The sequence below is a fragment of the Ctenopharyngodon idella genome, chromosome 23 (genome assembly GCF_019924925.1).
Source record: "Ctenopharyngodon idella isolate HZGC_01 chromosome 23, HZGC01, whole genome shotgun sequence".
NCBI lineage: Eukaryota > Metazoa > Chordata > Actinopteri > Cypriniformes > Xenocyprididae > Ctenopharyngodon > Ctenopharyngodon idella.
In genome coordinates, this window is record NC_067242.1 from 25,654,192 (window position 1) to 25,676,472 (window position 22,281).

General features: G+C 37.5%; 1 protein-coding gene across 3 annotated transcripts in view; it reads left to right on the forward strand.

Moving 5' to 3' along the window:
• gpr158a (G protein-coupled receptor 158a) overlaps positions 1-12,986 on the forward strand; it is a 130,868-nt gene extending 117,882 nt beyond the window's left edge. For 2 of the 3 annotated variants that reach the window (XM_051882650.1, XM_051882652.1), the window contains 6 exons: positions 470-708; positions 1,848-1,986; positions 6,453-6,558; positions 6,646-6,792; positions 6,943-7,026; positions 7,460-12,986. In XM_051882650.1, the coding sequence (XP_051738610.1) occupies positions 470-708; positions 1,848-1,986; positions 6,453-6,558; positions 6,646-6,792; positions 6,943-7,026; positions 7,460-9,400 (2,656 nt within the window). In that variant the 3' untranslated portion in view covers positions 9,401-12,986. The remainder of the gene's footprint in view (positions 1-469; positions 709-1,847; positions 1,987-6,452; positions 6,559-6,645; positions 6,793-6,942; positions 7,027-7,459) is intronic. The other variant, XM_051882651.1, reaches the window with a different exon arrangement.
• The last annotated feature ends 9,295 nt before the right edge of the window (positions 12,987-22,281 follow it).

The following is a 22,281-nucleotide window of genomic DNA, read 5'->3' on the forward strand; positions in this document are numbered from 1 at the left end:
CGGACATTTTTTATGTTTTTTTTTTGGGGGGGGGGGGGGGGGGGGTGTTACCCATTTAAGCACATGAAGACATGAAAGAGAGCTCAATTCAGCATTTGTGCACTGTCTGAGATGCATCTTTCTGGGCACGCTATTCGGATGTGCGCACACAAAACTTTCCACACAGTGTGCGAGTAACAAATTGAGTTCTCTTTTGAATCTTCTTGCTCTTGAATATTTAAATTTCCAAGGCTTAAAATTTTGTGACGATGTAGCGCTGGCCTGTCAACTGTCCCTGTCATCGTTCACATTTATTTACCTTCATGTTCTCACAACATCGCATTGTTAGAATTCATAAAAATATTACCCAGCCAACGGGTGATTGACACCCTTTAATATACTCACCAACGCTGATTTTTACTCGCATTTGGTGCTTTGTGAGTGTTAATTTTAGGCCCTGGATACAATGGTTTTTGTTGCCGTTTTCCAGGGTTCTCAAGGTGTTCCTGTCACGTACAGCCCAACGGATCCCCTACATGACCAGCTGGAGAGTGTTACGTCTACTGTGCATCATCCTGCTGATTGTTTTATGGTTCGCAATAGCCTGGACCGCCGCTGTTTGTCAGAATCCAAACAGACATCTCGCTCTCATCAGTGTGGGCTTTACCACTGATGGGCTACAGTTCAGCATGTGTCTGCTGGACCGCTGGGACTACATGATTGCTGTGGGTGAGTGAATCTGTTACCTAAGAGCTTCCTTTATGACTATTTGGCATTTTAATGAGCACCAGCTTGAATACATTATCAAACAGAATCAGAGTCTAGATGAAATGTTCCCAAAAATGGATACTTATTTAAAGAAAGAAAGTAGAGAGAATCTCTTCAAGACACTATTTAAAGGAACAGTTTACACAAAAATGAAACTTACGGCATCTTTTATTCATCCTCATATTGTTCTAAACCCATATGACTTTCTTTCTTCCATGGAACACAAAAAGGAGATGTTTAGTCGAATGTTCACGCTGCTCTTTTTAAATATAATAAAAATGAATGTTTATTGGGGCTGCCAAGCTCCAAATATAGCAAGAAGCACTATAAATGCTGTTCAAACAACTAATTTGATATATTCTACTTTTTCTGCAGCCACTTTTACAAAACTAGAATCTGTTCTTGTACTCTTAACAGGAAAGATATTGAGTCCTGACAAATGAAGTGCATCTAAGTGGCATTGCCTAAATTGTAAGAGTAATGTGGTAGTATGCTAATCCAGACATAGCCACCGTGGTAGACCATTGCAGGTCATTATGTTTGAAATGCAAGCCAAGGAAGTGATGAATCAAGGCTGGCTTGGCACTAATTGCAGACACATAGCGGAGCTCGCAGGAAGCATCAGCCAGGCTGTGACGAATCGAATTCAACACAAATGTTTATGCTGATGTCTTATCCTCAAGTATGGCAAACTGGAATGTGCCCAATATAACACCTGGATCAGTAAACGTTACATTGATGATGACAGATTTTCACTGGTGGAACACATGTTTATTGATGTCAGGCCAGCTGACTGGCTGACATTGTATAGGGTGTGCCAATAGTGGATGGGGAACTTTAAAACTTTGAACTACCTTCCACAGCTTCATTTGCAATTGTCTGTCAAGCAGTGTCCAGAGAATACAAGCAATCTAGATGTCTTTTATTGCATTTATTGAATGTCTTTTTTCTCTGTCATTCTGGTATTTTTTATCTGGCACTATATTGGTTTGTAACAGAAAGGTTTTGACAGCCACATCATTCTCTGTTTGATCTGGGAACTGGTGTGTCCTAGGCACTAGTCAGTTGGGTGTTAACTCTTTACTACCTCTCACAAACAGCTGAGTTCCTGTTCCTTCTGTGGGGTGTGTATCTATGTTTTGCTGTGAGGACCGTCCCCTCAGCGTTTCATGAGCCACGCTACATGGCCATCGCAGTGCACAATGAGCTCATCCTCTCTGCCATATTCCACATTTTAAGGTGAGTGACTGCCACCAAGGATTTTCTCATTTTCTTCCTATCATAAATGTCTTATCATTATTAAAGGGGACCTATTATGCCCCTTTTTACAAGATGTAATATAAGTCTCAAGTGTCCTCAGAATGTGTACCACACAGATCATTTCTGATCATTTTTGAATGGAAACAAAAACATGCTGTTTTCATGCATGTATCTTTAAATACAAATGAGCTGCGCTCCCCACCCCCCTATCCAGAATAGTGCTGTGACTTCACAGCTTGTGCCTCTGATACTCTGCCAAAAACTAACAAAACATGCTGTTTATTTTGGATTATCATCTCTATCGCAGTCACGCTCACATGATATTGCAGTTCTTCGTCATCATGAAAGTTTATTTTTTGCATGCATTTTAAAGACATATCAGTCTAAACTTCCTATATATGGTTTTCTGAGCTCACACACCTCAAGCACACACACAGAAAGGGGGGGCCTAAGCTAATAGGGCAGATTCCGTCGCCAGTTGTGGGCAGGGCCTGACGTCACAATTGCCTCATTTTGAGACACTGTTTCAGATTTATGGGGAAGAGAAAAGAAGTGGATGGATTTTTACCACAGTAGGGTGGTTGTGTACACACTGCGGACACATAATTATGTTCAAAAACAATATAAAAGTGAGTTTTGCATAATAGGTCCCCTTTAATTCAATATCTCCTGCACTTGCTTTCACTTTAATACACTGGACTTAAAGCCAGATCTGCTGTTGGAATATGGACTTCCATCTGCTGCATGGATGCTTAATATCATATATTGTGTTTTGGAATATGGTCCTTAGCATTAGATGCTTGTGATCTCAACACATTGTTTATGTTAACCTGTGTGTGAGCAGCTTTTGCCCGATTTCCCACTGAAGCTAAGCAGGGTTGAGCCTGGATAGTACTTGAATGGGAGCTCAAAAGGATGCAAGAGCACCGTAAAAGTAGTCCATATGACTTGTGCTCTATATTCCAAGTCATTTGACAGCTGTGTGTGAGGAACAGATCCAAATATAAGTTGATATTCTGTTAAAATCTTCCTCTATAATGTGATGTTAACTACTATAAGAGGATCATTTAATCTTAAGACAACAACAACAAAAAAACAGGTCAGTCTGTTTCAGTGAATGAGCAAATCATCAGCAAATCATTCATTCAGAGTTTAGGGATTCGTTCACTTACTTTGAGATCCTTCAATAATCAGAATTAGTTTGGATATTTGGCTAAACAGTCTTTTTTCACTGTTGCATTATTGCAGTAAAATGATACAGTAAGCTGACTGATTTGAAAGGTTATGTCTCATTTATTTATCTTTCATATCTTATGTCTTTTGCCCTTTCAGGCATGTTTTTGATGGAAAGAAGTGATATGAATATCCGGTAGCACTTTATTTTGATGGTCCACTTCAATTTAGACATTCTACTAACTATAAGTAACTTTGCACCTACACTGTAAAAAAAGAATTGTTGGTTTAACTTAAAGTAAGTTACCTGGTTGCCTTAAAATTTTGAGTTCATTGAAATTAAAAATTTGAGTTAATACAATGAAGACAATTGGTTTAATCAACAGAAACTCAAAATATTATGTTATCTGAACTACATTAATTATCTAAGTTGATTTGACAAAAGAAATGTTATGATAACAAATCATGAAAACATTTTTTTACAGTGTACATGTCAGCTAACTCTCATTAGAGTATTAGTAGACTGTCTGCTCAATATTAACTTAATAGTAACTTTGCAACTACATGTCAATTTATTCTACTAATCCCTAACCCTAACCTAACAGTCTACTAACACTCTGATGAGAGTTAGTTGACATGTAGTTGCAAAGTTACATGTAGTTAGTAGAATGTCTAAAGTGGACCATCGAAATAAAGTGCAACCAAATATCCATTCTGATAGGTCAGTTCACTATTGATATTATTGATTATGCTGTCAGCGTTCTCTAGTATTCGGGCAGTGGGCACCCCACGTGGGCAGTTTGAACAGTGTTCATTTTGAATTCATTTTTGAGGAAACTCTGCCTCCCTTGCCTTCTAAAGAATCAGTTTAGGGCTGTGGAGTGTGTGAATAACTTCAGCAGTTATGAAGCATTCATTCAGGCAGGGACATAGCTTGAACTCTTACTCAAGATAAAGGCGGTTGACTTCAAAGGCAGGACATGTGATTTTAAGAAGTGCTGCATTGCTTGGTGCTCTCTCCACTGTTTCTACAGTAATTAATCATAGTACAGAGCCATGGGATAGTGTTAGTTAAGTATCTGTATTTTTGTGTAACAGCACCCATGTCCTTTCATCATAAACCATAATTAGTGCATTTTGGCAGCCAGTGTACACATCTAGTATACCTCAGCAATCTTAGAAGGTGATGTAACAACGATAAGATGAAAACTGTTCTTAAATTTTTTTCTTATTTTCTTCATGTGTATGGACATGTCCATGCTACTCAGTGTAGCAGTGCATCTCAGAGGGACCATCAATTTTCAACCTGATTAAAAGATCTGGAAGTAACAGAGCTGCAAACTTAACTGCAAACATAGTCCCATGTGAAGACAGTCTCCCAGCAGGCCAGCACAGATAAACCTGAAGAAAAAAAACGTCTATACAGATAAACACAGCACAAATCTAAAAATAAACCTGCTATATTGGAGCTGTGGCTTAGAAGTGCACATGCTCTGACATGTTGTGCCATAATGGTCATTGCGTGACCACAGTTACAAATGTGGCTTGTGTCCTTTGCAAATGCAATTTTGCATTCACAGATCCAAAATTCAAGGCAGCATTATATGTATCCTTTATGAATAACACAGTCCCACAGTGCATTGTGACTAGTTCATATGAAAATGTTTCATCCAAAGATGGCAGACAAAACTGATGGAAATATTGTCAATAAATATCTTTTTATTCAGTAAAAAGGTAGAAATAGTATTGTACGAAACAGATGCATCTCACTGTTATTTCAACTAAGAGAATCATAGGATATAGAGTACTGACGCGTAGCTTAGCTACATGCTAATGTCAGATTTAACTTTTGACCATTTCTTGATATTCACACTGGCACTTAATAGAAACAGATTTAAACACTCTCATTGTGAATGGAGGTTTACTTGTACAGTTCACATCAGGAGTGCTATTTGTGTGGCTTGAGTGAGCATCAGCAAAGTTTTTTTTTGAAGACAATCTTAAATCACTCACTTAGTGTTTTCATTTTAGTAAAAATGCTGTTTTTGTAGGTATAGGTGGCCATGTAAATATCAAGCAATTCAGCTTGCTAGGTTCAGAGCATATTTGATTTGTTATTGTGTTTTACAATCTTCTGTTCCTAATATCACATATACAAAAAGTTTGGGTAACACTTTATTTTACAATGTTCTTGTTACACATGTTATGTGTAATTACTGTAGTAATAACTATAAATTATACATAATTACATGCAACTAACCCTAAAACAAACCCTCCTAACCCTATAGTAAGTACATGTAGTTAATTATTATTACTCAGTACTTAAATGTATAGTTACACTGTAACATGGACACTTTAAAAATAAAGGGTTATACTTTATTTTAAGGTGTCCTTGTTATAGTGAAATCATACATTTAAATACTGAGTAATATTAATTAACAACATGTACTTACTATAGGGCTAGGGTTAGGCTAAGGGTTTGGTTTAGAATTAGTTGCATGTAATTATACGTAATTTACTGTTATTACTATAGTAAGTACATGTAGCATATGTAACAAGGACACTGTGAAATAAAGTGTTACCAAATAAACAAGGTTTGTAGTATTATTTTTACCTTTTGGTAAAAGTTATGACTGAATGGCTTCTTATAATGAGTGCAATGATTCTGCATAGAATTATTTAAATCAGAGTAAGAGTGTAGTCTGGATTCTGATAAAAAGCCACAATACTTCCAAGGTCTATGGGGAAGAAGAGTGGGCAAAACATGTTGCATTATATACTGCTTCAAAGCTGGACAAAGTTGTAATATTAACCATATTACCCACGATGGCTGTGGTGATGCCATATATTGAAAAGTCATGATTCAATAATGATTGTATTAGTTTGTTTATTTAATTATGTATGCATTCATTCTAAATAGGTTCAATTAATGAAGAAGTTGGTTATCTGAATAAACGTTTCTGAATGTGAGCAGAGCCAATTATATGATGCACACGTACCAGACAAAAGAGAAAGATAAATACTGATTCTGCCTATTCACTCTCTTCTTATGTTACCCTAACCCTAACCCTGGTAACCCTAACCCTGACAAGACCCTTTGTCTTGTGCTTATTATGTGCCATATAACTCTGGGGAACATAGTAATGACTTTTTGGAAATACCCAAAATTGTATTGTATAGACATTGTAATGGTTTTATTTTGTTCAGACTATTGCCAAACACAGTAGATTTTAGGTGAAATGATTTACATTATTCTGTAAATTCACCCACAGGTTCACTCTAGCCCCTGAGCTTCACCCGGATTGGATGCTGATGCTATTCTTTGCTCATACACACTTGACAGTGACTGTCACTTTGGGGTTGCTGCTTGTGCCAAAGGTAAACCCACCAATCAGCTTTCATTCTTTGATCATTTGTTGGCTAAAATTTTAAAGAATCTTTTAAATGTCCATGTCTTTTCCACAGTTCTTATTTGCGGGTACACAACTAAGGGATGACATTGCTACAGAGGCCTATGAAGATGAATTGGACATGGGGCGGTCTGGGTCATACCTGAATAGCAGCATCACATCTGCTTGGAGTGAGCACAGTCTGGATCCAGAAGATATTCGGGTAGGTGCCCTGCTTTCTTTCCTGCTTCCTTTTCCCCTTGACTCTCTCCTGCCTTAGTAATTAACTAAAATTTCATAATCTGCAAATATCTTTTGACCCCTTGTCCTATAACTGACGAAAATACTGAGCCATGGCAGTTTTTTATTGCAGACACCAGAGGAAATGGGCCAGCTAAGTTCTATTAATGGCTGTGGCGTAAGGTCTTGCGACAGTCTTTGGGAAAAACGTACCAACGTGAGCAGAGGTTTTTGTTTGTTTGTTAGGGCTGAAGAAGTCTCTCACCGAAGACCCAAAATTTGTTCATAGGAAGGGCACTTTGCTAACAGGATAAAGTTCTGCTCTTGGTATAATATTTGTTGATGACTTCAACACGGCTGTACTAAATGCTTTGACGTTCTTCAGAGGCTGTTTCAGACCTAACAATAAACACAAGATTTTCATATTTGACACCGTCCCAGACTGTCCTGTCAATAATTAGTGTAAAACAGCATGTTGGTTTGGTCTAACGTCTTCGAGGCACTGTCTGTAGTTGCATATAATGACTAGTTCTGCATGTTTTCTGTGCAATAGAGCGTCTGCTTCAGTGTAACTAGAATCATTTCATTTTTACATTTCTACATGTAGACATATGTTGTGAATTAATGGCCCGTTGTCTTCAAATCCACAGGAAGAGCTGAAGAAACTCTACTCCCAGCTGGAGATTTATAAGAGGAAAAAGATGCTGGCCAACAATCCTCACCTGCAGAAGAAGCGCAGCTCTAAAAAGGGCCTAGGCCGCTCTCTCATGCGCCGCATCACTGAGATTCCAGAGTCGATGGGTCGCCAGTGTAGCCGTGAGGACAAGGACCTGGGTGAACATGGGAGTAACCGCAACAGCATCTGTGTCCTGAGAAAGAACCCATTTGACCCCTCACACTCTGTTAAGCCTGCCAAAGACGAATCCTTGAAGAGCAAAGTTTTCTCCCTTAAGAAGTCCCACAGCAGTTATGACCATGTTCGAGACCACAGTGAGGATTCCAGCAGTTCGGCAACTGACAAGATGGAAGTCGCAACCACAGAAGGCTCCCTCCTTGAAACCCTAATGGGCAAAAAGCTGGTCAAAAAGTCCTCTGAGAAGATTGATGCAGCCAGTGAGTCAACAGAGTCAGTTCCCTTGGTGTGCAAGTCAGCTAGTGCTCACAACCTGACAGCTGATAAGAAGCCTATTCACCCTAGAACATCCATGCTGCAGAAATCTCTAAGCGTTATTGCCAGTGCCAAAGAGAAAACACTTGGTCTAACAGGAAAGGCCCAAACAGCAGAGGATCCAACAAAGAAAGCTAATCAAAAGAACAAGGATGCCAAGACCCCAGCTGAAGCTGAAGAAAATGAGGGTTATCCAAAGATGATTGTCAGTCAATCAGTGGAGTACAAGCAGACAGCTGCCAAAACCGGTATAATGAAGCCACAGATGAGCGGAAGCCAGCCCTCCATTTGCTCAGAAACAGCCAAGGGGAAAGATCTGTATGACCTTTCAGAGGTGTGCCCTTGGGAATTGGAAGACTTGCCGACCCCCTCCGAAAACAAGGTCCAGAAACATGTGTCTATTGCCCCTGAGCAGACCACCACAGTCCATGGAAGTAGCAACAAAGCGACAAAGTCACAACAGCAAAAGCAGAAAGGCACAGAGCAGTCACCCTCTGTGACCAGACGTCCAAACCAGAAAGTTGCCGATAGAACAGACATATGTCCATGGGAGGAAGGAAATGAGGACCATAGTCAGGCAATGGGGCCAAAATCTCACTCCAATAGTAAGCCTGCCACGTCCCAACCCCAGGCATCCGGAGAGGTCGCCAAGGTTCCAAAAGCTGAGGTCTGTCCATGGGACTTTGAGGAAGTGTCGAGCAAGCCAAAGGACTCCGCTTGCTCCCCTGATCAGAGCAGACCAAAAAAGGGCACCACACCAACTGAGATCAAAGTCAAAATAAGCTCCTCGCCTACTGAAGCCAAGGGCAAGGGTAATACACCTACAGAGGGCAAAGTAAAGAGTGTTCTCTCCGAGCCTACTAAATCCACAGGCAGCTCACTGCAGCCGGCCTCTAAAGCAGATGTGTGTCCATGGGACACTGAGACTGTCTCCGGTCCAATCTCTGAAAAGACCCCTTGTTCCTCTCAGGTTTCTAAGACAAAGGAGACCCATGCTATAAAGAAGGGAACTTCCCCTGTCAGAATATTAGAGATGGAAAGAGAGAACACAAAGGGTCCAGATGATGACAAAATGAAAACGAACACAAAAGACATGTTCACCTCTGGCAAGACAAAAGAAAGACCTGTCAGCCAGTCTAAACTGGCTGAGGTTTGTCCATGGGATGTTGAGAGTAGTCAGGAAATTGTCTCAATGGAAAAACAAAAAAGCCCAAATGTTGCATTAGCAAAAAACAAGCAAGCAGATGTATGCCCTTGGGATTTTGAAGATGCAGCAACTAGTAAAGAAGTCAACAGGAGCACCAGTGCATCTACTGGCAAACAGAAAAGTTCAAATTCCAAAGGCAGAGTTACTAGTGGTGTTAAAATGTCAGATGTCTGTCCTTGGGACTTTGATGACCAAGCATCAACAAAAAAGGCATGACAATTTACCCAAGTGAACCATTAGTTAGTTCTCATTATATGTGCTTTTTCTTTCATAAATACACCATGGAAACTTTAATAGAATTTTTGGTGATTTGGAGAAGAAAATCAACAAGTCGCACAAGCTGCCTTTCTCTTCAACCTTTTGTTTTCCCTTTGTGTTTTTTGGAATAAAAAGGAAAAAAAAAAATACAAAAATGCAACAATTCACCAGGCATTCCAGATTCTAAAGTATTGGTTGAACCTTTAAATAGAAACGGTAGTTTACAATTATGCAACTCTTTATGTGCAATGTAAACAAGATGCCTATACTCACCACACGTATACTCATTAACATTTAAACTATCGTAACAGCTGCATCTGTAGCCTCTCCTTGACTGTGGCTTCCACAAAAGATTGTACAAGTTCCTGTTACATAGGAGGGTGTGGACCATGCATGAAGTGTCATGGAGTAAGCCTGATCCATTTCCTTGTTTTGTTTTGTTTCATACATTATCATTTGGTTTGAGTAAAAATGATTTTTTGCCAAAGATAGAGGTAAAATCCAATAAATCTAAGAACTCAAACCTCAACAGCGTAATAGAGACACTACATTTGTACAGTGAGCCGAATTCATGCGGCTGCTAGAAAATTAGCCTGTAGCACTTTAGTAAAGAACATATTTAGAAAGACAGATGTAAACTGGTCATAAATCCATTCATATTTTACCTTGTTTGTCTTTTTGGCCTTGCTGTTTTATGCCGTTCCGCAGTGAGATCATATGTGCACATCTGCAACTTTTTTGTTTTTGTTTTCTTGACTAGAAAGAAAGCTAGTAAAAAAATAAAAAATAAACATTTCCAATGCTTCCAAATTTGCTGATATATTATCCTGAATGTGCCTATTTAAATAGTCCTGTACCAGTCTTACATTGTATTGGGAGATGTGAAACCTTTGTCATAGCCCATGTTACAAATATAATATTGAAACACTTGATGAAAATCAGCATCTTATTTTTGAAAATAAATGAAGTTTAGTTTATATATTAGCAATGTTGCAAAATTGTAAATGCTTTTTGAATGGGGTATGCTAGGGGGGGAAAAAAGTTCACTACTCAGTTCATGGGACCATAGATATCGTTTCTCTCAGCGTAGGGCACAATCATTACGGTTTCTGCCTCTAATGTTTTTGTCTTTTACGATTAGAACACGTGATAAAATACAAAATGTATCAAATTCCAGTCTATCTCATATCAAATTCTGACCCAAGCCTCAATTACTTTAACATGTATCTGTTATCTTTAACTTTTAGTGATGATTACATCAGTTTACAAATAAAAATATTGCTCTTACTGTATTGATTTTTTTTTTTTTTTTTTTTTTTTTTTGGAAATTGTATCGATTTCTTAGAAGAACATTTTGAAACATCCCCAGAGACCACTGATGTGAATTCAACAATCTATCTAAATTACTGTTGTATGCCTTCTCAGCACATGGTCATTGGTAATCTGTAATGATGTCAAGGTAATGGTGTCAAAACACATAAGGCATGAACTGCTGTACAGTATGATGCCTAGTAATGAAATATTCATATAAATGTTGACATATTGCAATTGCAAACGGTTTTGACCCAATCCTACAGTAACTAAATGGTTTTTTAATGTATTGACAGATTCTTGTGTTTTGTATGTGCGCACTATGAATTAGCAAGAATACAGAAGAAAAGGTTATACCATGTATATAAGTTATATGAACCAAAGAGGTAAAAAAAAAAAGAAAGAAAGAAAAAAAAGTACCTAAATAAATAATTCTTGACATTCTGTGAAAGAATCAAATGATGTCACGTTCCCATCTCTCCACAGTGGGGTAAATTTACCAATGATCTCTAGGTATCTTCCCATGCTATATTTACACTTCGGATCATTCCTGTTCTGCAGTACATTTAGACTTTCAGGAATGTGCTCTGGTCAAGCTTGACGTGATTAATTATCAATAAATCTTATAAATTATAACATGATTATTTACTCATTGTAAATAATCATGAACAAGACAGAAATTATTTTAAAGAGGTTGAACTGGACAAAAAAATGTAAGATTGATATTATCATACCCATTTCAAACAGCGTAGAATGTTTTAAAGTAAGACAAGCTGACTAATATCACAAAACAATGTGTGACCTGGCTTTAGTATTTAAAGGAACATCATTGCTTTTTTTCATTTTAGAAATGCATAGTATCCAGGGATATGAAAAAAAATAAAAAATAAATGAAATCCACTAAATGTAAATTGTATTGCGATACTTTAATAAAAGAAAACCACACTCTTAGAAAAAAAGGTTTAATGGGTTTCTATATAGAACCCTAGTGTTCTTGACTCAATTTTAACGAACTTTTAATGCCAAAATGGATCTATGGAAACTGGAAATGGAAAATGGTTCTATGTAAGGGGAAATGCATTAAATAATTGCATAATACTTTCATGTTTAATGGGTTATTTCCATTTTTTCTAGTGATGAAGTATGTTTACGAGCTATTTAATCATATTAATATTAATAAAATTGAATTGAAATAAAAAATGACACCCCGATGATAGGACCCCCTAAATTTATGAAACCCTTTAATGTTTCATATCGAACCTTTTCTTCTAAGAGCGCAACAATATTATTTCCATCTTTAAACATTGTGAGTTTAATGTTTTATACAAACTCTACTGCAGAGTAGGAATGACCCAGGTAGTATTTTATTGACTAAAAATCAGTAATTCCCAAATTTCTGTAATCTACTTATAATTTAGAACCCGGAATTTCTGCTGTCCTCATCAGGATATGGGCTCATGGATTTCTAGGTACACTAAAGGGAACTTTCAGCAACCTATAGATCTACTGCTCCTAAACTGTCTAGTCATCTCATACTCTGGTAAGAACAATGCATTCTCCAGAGTCTGTTCTTAATGTATGCCTAGATGGATGTGTAAAATTGACCAGCTTTGTTACATAGAGAATGTTTCTGGGAATGGTTGTTGTATCGTAGTGCATCCCTCTAGTTTACAAGTTTTACTCATCTGCAGGTCCTCGGTTGATTTCTATGTAGTATGATGTAAGCACTCAACTCATGACCTGTTAATGTTAATGGTAACCTTGCCTATTACATTGTCTTAGTGCAATGTTTAGTTCAGTTTTTGGAGTTTACAGAAGTGATTATTTATCTATTTATGAATTGATTTTGGTTATTTAGCTCGTTTACTTGGGCCCCTCGCGTGTCCCACCACTGTCACGTGTTGGGGGGACACTCCTACTACTTAATGCGGTATTGTCTTAGCTCTAACTCTCGTTGCTTCTGCATGATAATGAGAAATTAGTAAGACTGATGTTTCACTGCCCTTGATAGAACTTAAAAAAGAATCTTTGATCTTTTTTGGACTGTTAAAAGTTGTATAGTGAGTGAAACTGTACCCTACCCACTGTATTATGTGCTTGTTATATTAAATGCTCTATGACAAGCTTATAGCATACACATATGGAGATATTTGGTAGATTTATATTGTGTAATATTGTGATAGCATGTACATAAAAATACCTCCTCTGCAATAAATATTTCTACAAAAAGCAATTCTTTGTTGACTGAATGAATCGAAATAATGAAAAGGTGGGGGTTTTGTTTAAAAAAAATGTTTACAATAAAGCACCTACAATGAAAACTTTTTACTTTTCATTATACTTTTTATTACTTTTCACAAGATTCTGATATATATTGGAGGTATTCTGGCTTGAAGGCAAGAACTGCCCACTTAAACAGAAAGGCACCATCTGACTGACAACTATGGGCTATTTTGTGACTTCGAATTTCAAGAAAATCTGAAATTATTGATGATACTTGCTTATAAGGCCATATGCATTAAATCACAGAAGCTAAGGTGCGTGTCTTTGAAACTGTCTCTCCACCATTACTGGACAATAATATTTTTCCAGATAGCTAATATTCCTTTGGTCAAAAATAGCTCTATTTGGGTTGAATTGTCCCCATTCATGCCTCAAGTTTGTAGAAGTCAAACGTTGCAATCGTTATTATTATGTCAATCATCACAATTTCAAGACATGTCTCCTGTTTTCTGTACACTCTGAGCAATAATTTTGAGGATTCACTTGCACATTAAAAGTTGGCATTCATCTATTTTTAAATGCATTTGATAGCTCTTATTGTGAACAATTCTTTCTTATATGTTTCTCTCTTCTTTTTTTTTTTTTTTTTTGACCTCATAAGGTTTAATCAAATTCTTCACCAATCATTTAGTCTGAAAACCCGGCCCTTCACAATCAATTGCAAGATCGCATTCATTTTTGACTGCATCTCAAAATCCAGTGGACAAACAATGGATATAGAACCTTACTTTTTTACTTACTTTCACAATACAGAAGAAAAGGTTTGTAGCTAATTACATTTTATGGATCAAATTGACATGCAGTCCCAAATGTACCTGTCTCACAATTACGCCATAAACCTTACTAAATTGGGAAATCTAGTGTCTAGATCTACTTTAGAAGCACTAATTGTAACAGCTTTGTAACTTGAAACAGAACTTAGTTTTCCGGTGGACTGATAAAAACCTTGCTCCTTAACTTCCAGTGGTGGTTTTTTAGGGTGTGTTCACACTTGGCAGATTTGGTTTAATTAAAATGAACTCTAGTGCGATTGCTCTGTTAGTGCGGTTCATTTGAATAAGTGTGAATGCTGCCATCTGAACCCTGGTGCGCACCAAACAAGCAGACCAAGACCCACTTTTTCAGAGATAGATTATAGATCCAAAGATATCTAAATGAACCAAAAACAGGATGTGGTGTCATAAGATGAAACCCTAAAAAGAAAGAGGACATTAAGGGCCTGTTTACAAGACACTGTTTTCAACTGAAAACGGAAAACTTTTTATGCATTTTGGCCGTTCATTTACACGACAGTGGCGTTTTGGCGGCCTGAAAATGCAAGCTTTTGAAATCAGGTTTCAAACTGCAAGTTTTTAAAAACGATATCTTTATCGCTTCCATGTAAACAACAGAAACGCAAATTTGTGAAAATGGTTATGTCACGCACATGAGTATTATGTGTTCAGTGTATAGGCACGTAGTGTTTCTTTACAAAATGACCGCCAACTACTGGCCTGACAGCATAATACGTTTTAAGTCATTTTCAAGGACCTGCGTGAACAGTAGGGCTGGGTAAAAAATATCAATTTCTCGATTTTAATCGATTCTCATTTTTACGAACCGATATCGATTCTTAAATCCCAAGAATCAATTAGTCTAGTCTGTTTTCAGTTGATGAATGAACAGAACATATAGCGCACCTCCCATCCAATAAATTGCAATAATCTTTGTGCTTTGTTACTTTTGATATGAAGCAAAGTCTCAGATTTCAAATGACGTCCATCTTATTATAAGATTCAAAAAATAAATACCGTTTTGGCGCTGTTTAATGTGATGTGACAGATCGCTTTAGCGCCTCAGTTAAAGAGAAGCGGCAGCACGGAGAGCATGTGAACATCTTCTCCTCCGCTTTAATACCAGTTACAGCGCGAAATAAACATGACTAAACATCTGAAGGTATGTTAAAATATTCAGTACAACTTACCGAAATCCGTATCATGTCTCGTGTAATAGCTCAATCAGTGTTTCAACCTCGGAAAGATGTCAATAAAACCGCTTGTAAACAATGTCACGTAACATCACATTTACCTCAGAAAAACATATTCAGTGACCATAAACTCGTTAGTCAGCTAGAAAAATTAACTCTAGAAAGCAGCATTCTGATAAATATAGCTATGCACCGTTACATATTCATTATAATGTTCTTCAATATTTAATGCATGTTTGAATAAATCAGCTATGACAGCCACAATTTAAATGTTTATATTTAAAAAAAAAAAAAAAAAAATTGGAGTAGAAATATGATTATGTAATTCTAAACTTTATTTATTATTAAAAAAAACATAATTGAGTGTAATTTAAGTGTTTGTATATAAATAAGTACATTTTAACCTTCAATATTAATATAGTAGTACCAACTGACTCCCATGTGTAGTTTACAGCATTAGTTGAGAGATTTTTTTCCTCTAGAAAATTTGCCATGTACTGTAACTGATTTACTACATCCAAAATAATCGAAATCGAATCGAAATCGTAATCGAATCGAATCGCAAGCATGTGAACAGAAATCGAATCGAATCGTGAAAATTGTGTCAATACCCAGCCCTAGTGAACAGGGACCGTTTTGACAATGTTGTTGACTGTACTCAAAAAAAAAAAAAAAAGCAACGGAAAAACTTTTTCATTTTTAATACATCGTTAAACATCCTAGTCCATCACACAGCATTGTTTTGGATGTTTGGTAAGTTCCATCGCAAAATATACATCATAAAAGCTTTTTGTTTTGCATCTTTTGGTTCAGTGTTAAAAATGTCGGTGCGAATGCTAAGTGAACCAAGGCTATATGCATCATTTCATTTTTTCTGGACCAAAAAAACCAGGAGAACTGAACTACAAGTGTGAACACACACTTAGTATTAAACCATTTTTCACAGCTTTTAGGACTTTTGTTACAACTTTGGCCCCGTTTACACCTGGTAAGCGTTTTCGTTGATCGGATCAGAAGTGGGCAACACCAAATACAGGAGTAAACGAGGTCTAAAACGTTTTGAGCTTGTCCACTTTTGACCACTTCCAGAGGTAGTTGAAAACACATTCAACCAGATTGCTTTTGTAGTGTAAACGCTCATGTGGTCGAATGTGTTCGAACAGCCACAAAAGCCCGCTTACTCTCCGCCTACTGACCTAACGTGTAAACATTATGGGAAGCGCGCTAGACAGATGGGATTTAAACTTTATCGGCTGAAGACCCAAGTTTGGTTTGAAGAAAAAGAAAAATGTACCAAGCACAATGTTCTCTCACCATTCCTGATTTCTAAAACGCACTCACCACGGTCAATGTGGTCTTGAGGTTGTCAGAGCAGAAACGAAAGCTGCTACTCTCTGTATGTTTTCCGTTGTCTCCGGTCGTATTCATATGTAAACTGTGAGAGCTTATTTCGTCCTTTAGATCTAATGATCTGAAAAATCCCATATATTTACCCACCCATAGACCCTCCGCTCGAAGAATTCAGGACAGAACTGGTCGAAAGTAGACAAAAGAGACTAAAACACCAGGTGTAAACGGGTCTGTGTCTCCCTCATTTTCTTGTGATCCGATCGACCAAAACGCATCTAAATACCAGGTGTTAACAGGGTCATTGATGAAACCTTTTAAATCAGTTCCATACACAGCCCTGATAATTGCATCGTAGCCTATAGTGGTTCAAATATGTTGCATTTGCAAAAATCTCTTGGTTGGTTTTACTTTGTCAGCATTTTTGCTTTCATTAATAATGACTGATCTCCCCATAAAGGCTCCAGCTAAGTGGTCATGGCCTATTCTCAAAGTAAATTTGTATCCTGGCAGTCTTAGTTCTCTCCAAGGTTTGTTTACTTTAAAATTAAAGGAAGCCTTTAAAAGCCTTCTACATTGTAACCACTTTAGGATATTCATATGCATGTTTGGCTCAGCTCCGGAAAAGCTTTTATGGAGATGCTGTAGTCTTTCTGACAGAGATCAATTGGTGCTCAGTATGGGGAAAGTGGATAAGATGATATCGGGTTCTTCCTCATATTTCTGTCAATTGCCAAGCTGCTGAAGATCAGTCCAGTCAACTGCCTTATGAATGTGGTGTGAATACTTAATTCAAGTTCATCCAGAAAGTTTGCTTTGGCAAGCTGTTTCAAACTACCAAAACAAACTCCTGATTTTGTTTGAAATGTCACACCAGTTTGTTCTTCGAAATCAGGGCCTTAAGCCTTAGCACATCTCAACACAGCGCACAATTTAAGGCATGATTTATGTCTGTAACACAAAAAGTGCAGGTATGCACAAAATTAACACTCAATACTTAAGTTTAGTAGTGTTCTTAAGGCCTTTTCTTCAGTAAAAAAAACACTAATAATACTACAAAAACTTTGTCAGTGAATAATTTCATATTAACGGGGGACGTTAATGGGGTGATCAAACTGAAGTCTGTTTGGACACTGTAGCATTTTTCCTCACCTTCCAGCAAACTCTAAAGCCCAAGCTTCGCCCATCCTTCAATACTAAATGTTTAATGACCTAAGGTCGCTGTAAACTCTTTGGATTGTGAGTCCTGATGAGCTGTAATGTAAGGTAAAAGCATACTGAAAGAGTATAAACAAATCACTTTAGCATTGATTTCTTTTTTCAAGAGCACTCTGTCAGTGGAACGAACAAAACGAACAACCAATCAATATAGTGAGACTGGCTCTCTCTACACTGGCACAAATGGAGAAGAATGTTGTTTCAGATTCACTATCACATATCACATCTGTGTCTAAAGGGTGACTGCAGAGGTCATTTCATAAATGTTTCATACGTGTCATAAATTATGAGTAGCCTCTTTTTTTCGGTATATTAAATTTAAATCTAGCGATGTCATAACTGTGACCTAGCGATTAGCTCACATGCTCCCTCCAGAGAGGATGAGTGGGAGACACAGGTTTGATTCTGACCTGTTTTATGACTCACTTCCATCCTCATGCCCAAAACCACTAGTGAAGTGAAGATGAATTGCCTTCATTCATCTTCGGAACACAAATTAAGATATTTTTGATTAAATCCGATGGCTCAGTGAGGCCTGCATTCACAGCAATGACATTTCCTCTCTCAAGATCCATAAAGGTACTAAAAACATATTTAAAACAGTTCATGTGAGTTCAGTGGTTCTACCTTGATATTATAAAGTGACAAGAATACTTTTTGTGCGCCAAAAAAACAAAATAACGACTTTTCAACAATATAGTGAACAACAAGTACCCGTGGGTGGGGAAAACTAAAACTGGGTGGGGAACTCCTGGGCGGGCTTTCAGGGTCGCCAGAGCCTGCTAAGGCTCCAGACCCACTATGGCCACCCTCGGCCTCTGACCCGCCATGGCCGCCCACGGCCTCTGACCCACCATGGTCACCTGAACTCCTAGACCTGCCCTGGAGACCTCCGTTCCTGTCTGTATCTCCCCCTGCACCTGCATGAAGTCTCCAGGGCGCCCACCCCCCCTCCCCGGTTGTTCCATCCACGGTGCGAGGCCGCACCTACCGGGAGGGGGAGGTACTGTCACAGTTCCCGTGTTTCCCGGACTCCATTTCTCAAGATCCTCTTGTCTCCACACCTGCACTCACTTCCCTCGTCTTCTCCCCATCATCACGGATTACCTGCACCTGCTCCTGATCATCAGCACTCTCTTTATAATGGACTCACTCCTTTCACTCCTTGTCTTTCCTATTGTTTGTTTAAACGGTGGTTGTGTGTGTGATCTCCTTCGTTTTGTATAATAAATACTCTTAAACTGTGGATCTCCTGGAACTTCTCATCTCTACCACACCACACCGGTAACAGTTGGGGCTGAAGGCACAATAATTAACATGATATTAAATAGATGGCTGACTTTTCCATTTGTTGACATGACATGGTTAGATTCAGATGGTAAATTTCATATATTAAGTTGGGTGTCCACCGTAGAGATGATCACAATATTTATAATGAAACCATATTTAAAATATGATATTAATCATATCATATAATAAAATATATTTATTTGTTACTACTGTAAAGCTATATTTAATTTTTATGGGATCTTAATTAATGCTTTCAGAATCCTTACTTTTTAAAATAATTTTGTATTTTTAAAATGAACATTTTAATGGCAGTAGGCTATATTTATATTGAACAAAAATGAAATCTTTTATTTATCAAAATAAACCAGAAATAGTACAAACTTCGCTAAAGTGATTGTTTTGAACAAGTAACTTAGTCATTATTAAAAACATATTACTTTAGATAAAGTATTTGTGCCTTTTACACCATGCTGGTGGGCCTTACACATATTTATAAGGTTTTTAAACAAACAAACCACTTTTATGATTTATTTTCACACGAAATGTGTTGCTCCATTAATGTTCAGTAAGTTTTTTTCTGCAATCATACACTATGGGAGTAGTGAAAAGCATATTTTTTTAAGGTGTGCCTTTAGCCCTGTTGTACCCTACTATTGCTGGTGGTTTTTAAAATTAGTCACACATTTGTTATATAAAATAAAGCATTGCGCATTCAAACTATTTAAATGTTTTGATGTCTTATCTACATAAATTATCAAGAAGAGCTTTTGAATTTCTTTCTGACCGTCACAGTGGGTGGGCTAATGCCCACAGAGCTCAGGGGTATAGCTAAATCCCTGCTAGCTCTGGCTGTGCTCAGAAGATAAATCCAGCGCAAGACACCCACACGAGTTTTTCATTCCCCTAGGCAGCATACAGCGGGCCACGCATTTGTATTGGGACAATTCATGACTCATCGAGGTGTTCCGGAGGCGATGTGACAAATCCTACAAGGCTAAGGCCATGAATATGAATTAGGTCATGCTGACGTACCTTGGTAAACTTTCTGGAGTGCCCAGCCACCAAAATTCATGAGCCAAGATTTCAAGTTAGTAGGATTTAACTTGCATAACCAACTGTTCAATTACCAGCTGTCTGTCAGTAAACTAATTATGCATACTCAGCAGTTGAGGATTTGACTGGTTAGTTTCAGCAGTTAGCTCCTACTGCTAGCTGCTGTAACTACATCATTGTACAAGCAAAAAGTGAGTTTTTCCATTGACTGCTTTTCAGAAGTAGCCATGAATTCTGACTAAACAAAATATTAAATTATATTAAAGTAGATGTATTACCAGTGACATAGTTTGTTCTGGAGAAAAAAGTAATATTTTGACACTCAGAATAATTGCTTATTTGTGACTGTGTTCTTGAGGTTCCATCAACCAATCAGCATCCTTTTCAGAGTAATTAGTCACATGACATTTATGGCTCATAAGTGATTGTCTCAAAGAATTGGTTCCTTGGGTGAAGGTTACATTAGGTAATTAATCCTCATGAGAACAGTTCTCGAATCTGATTGGCTGAGAGGTCTTTCCAGCCATACAATATTCTACCAGTATCGCCACGAAAACCATTTCACCGTTTGAATCACTCCGCTTGTCAGCATTCTCACAGCAAGTGTCATGGCGGACGAAAAAACCCCAACTTATTTTCATAGATACTACTGTTATTTTGTAACAGAATGTAGTTTTAAGAGTTTTTTAGGGGAGAAAATAGTTGTTTAGACCTCAGATATGCGATTTATATGTAAACGTAGAGCCTATTTGAAAATTTGTTTAGACGCTTGCTCCAGGCCGTCAGCGACCCTTCAGCGCTCATGTACCCGCAGAGAGCAGCTTCATCTTGGCCAGTCCTTTGGGAATTTGCCACTGGCTCATATGTAGATAGTGTTTAAACATGAGGTATAATTCCTTTTGGGTATATGAAACAGGCCATCTTTGGTCTTATTAATCTATTACTTGTTCCAGAGATTTGGCTTAAGTTTCATAACTTTATATTTAAATTTAAATTAAATCCCATACTAAATAGAGTGCTGCTTTTGTACGTTTGACTGAACTGTTTGCTTGTATTTATTTCCTGTTTTACTTCTTATACTGTTATGATGGCTACTGTTGTTCATTTAAATATTTTTGTTCAATAAATAATATTTTATATAAATAATATGCCATATTTTTTGGTATTGAGAAAGAGTCTGTTAGTGATTTCGACTTCAGTGAAAGTTTAATACGCCATTAGATGGTGGCAAAGACTGTCTTTATGAGTGAGTGAGTCGGTCGCAAAGACTTTTATATTGAAATGGACTGAAACATGGAAACAAGGGCATTGTTTTTACTTTAAACAACATCTTACAAGACGCAACTGCAGCGTTGCCAAGTCCTTGGTTTTCCGGCGGAATTGGACTACTTTTACACTGTTGCCACGGGTTGTTTTTCATGTCCGCGGGTTGAAGCGACCCCAAATAACATGATAATTAGCCACTGGAATGCGATTTTTACTGTGGGACCCCCCATGAAATGCAATTGGGCTAGTTTTGAGTAGCAATTGGGCAGGTTTTGTTGTGAAAACCTGGCAACCCTGCGCAACTGACAAATGCATTGTCATGGGAGTGATGAAAGCCTGATGTTAAAAGGACAAAGACAAAGATATCGCTTTCCTCAGTGGACATTCAAACTAATTTTGTGATTATGAATTTAAGATTGACCTGAAGAATATCAGAGATGCAAGGGTAACATTTTACAATAAGGTTCATTAGTTAAACATTAGTTAATATATTAACTAACATGAACTAACCATGAGCAATACATTTGTTATTGTATTTATTTACTAATCTTAGTTAACGTTAGTTAATGAAAATACAGTTGTTCATTGTTTGTTCATGTTAGTTGACAATGCATTAACTAATGTTAACAAGATTTTAATAATGTATTAGTAAATATTGAAATTAACATTAACAAAGTTTAATAAATGCTGTAGAAGTGCAGTTCATTATTAGTTCATGTTAACTAATGTAGTTAACTAATGTTAACTAATGAGCCTATAAAGTATTGCAGGTAATACACTCGCTCAGGCAATCTCACTCTCATAATACTCTACATATATTACTTATATATATATATATATATATTAATGAGTTTCAATGAAGCAGCTCAACGTTCCTTCGTTATTAGTTCTAAAGTGACGTTTTAGATAACGGAGGCATGGGCTCAACTGTTAAACTGTCAACTTGAGATTTGAATCTGTGACGGAAGGAAGTAGTTCCTCACAAAAGAGGGTTTTTAAAGACAATCCGTTGTTGTTTCTTATTTATTTACACACTCGTGCCGTCGAACTGTTGTATAAATGCAATATCACACTTGGCCTTCGGCCTCATGCTGAATCACAGCCG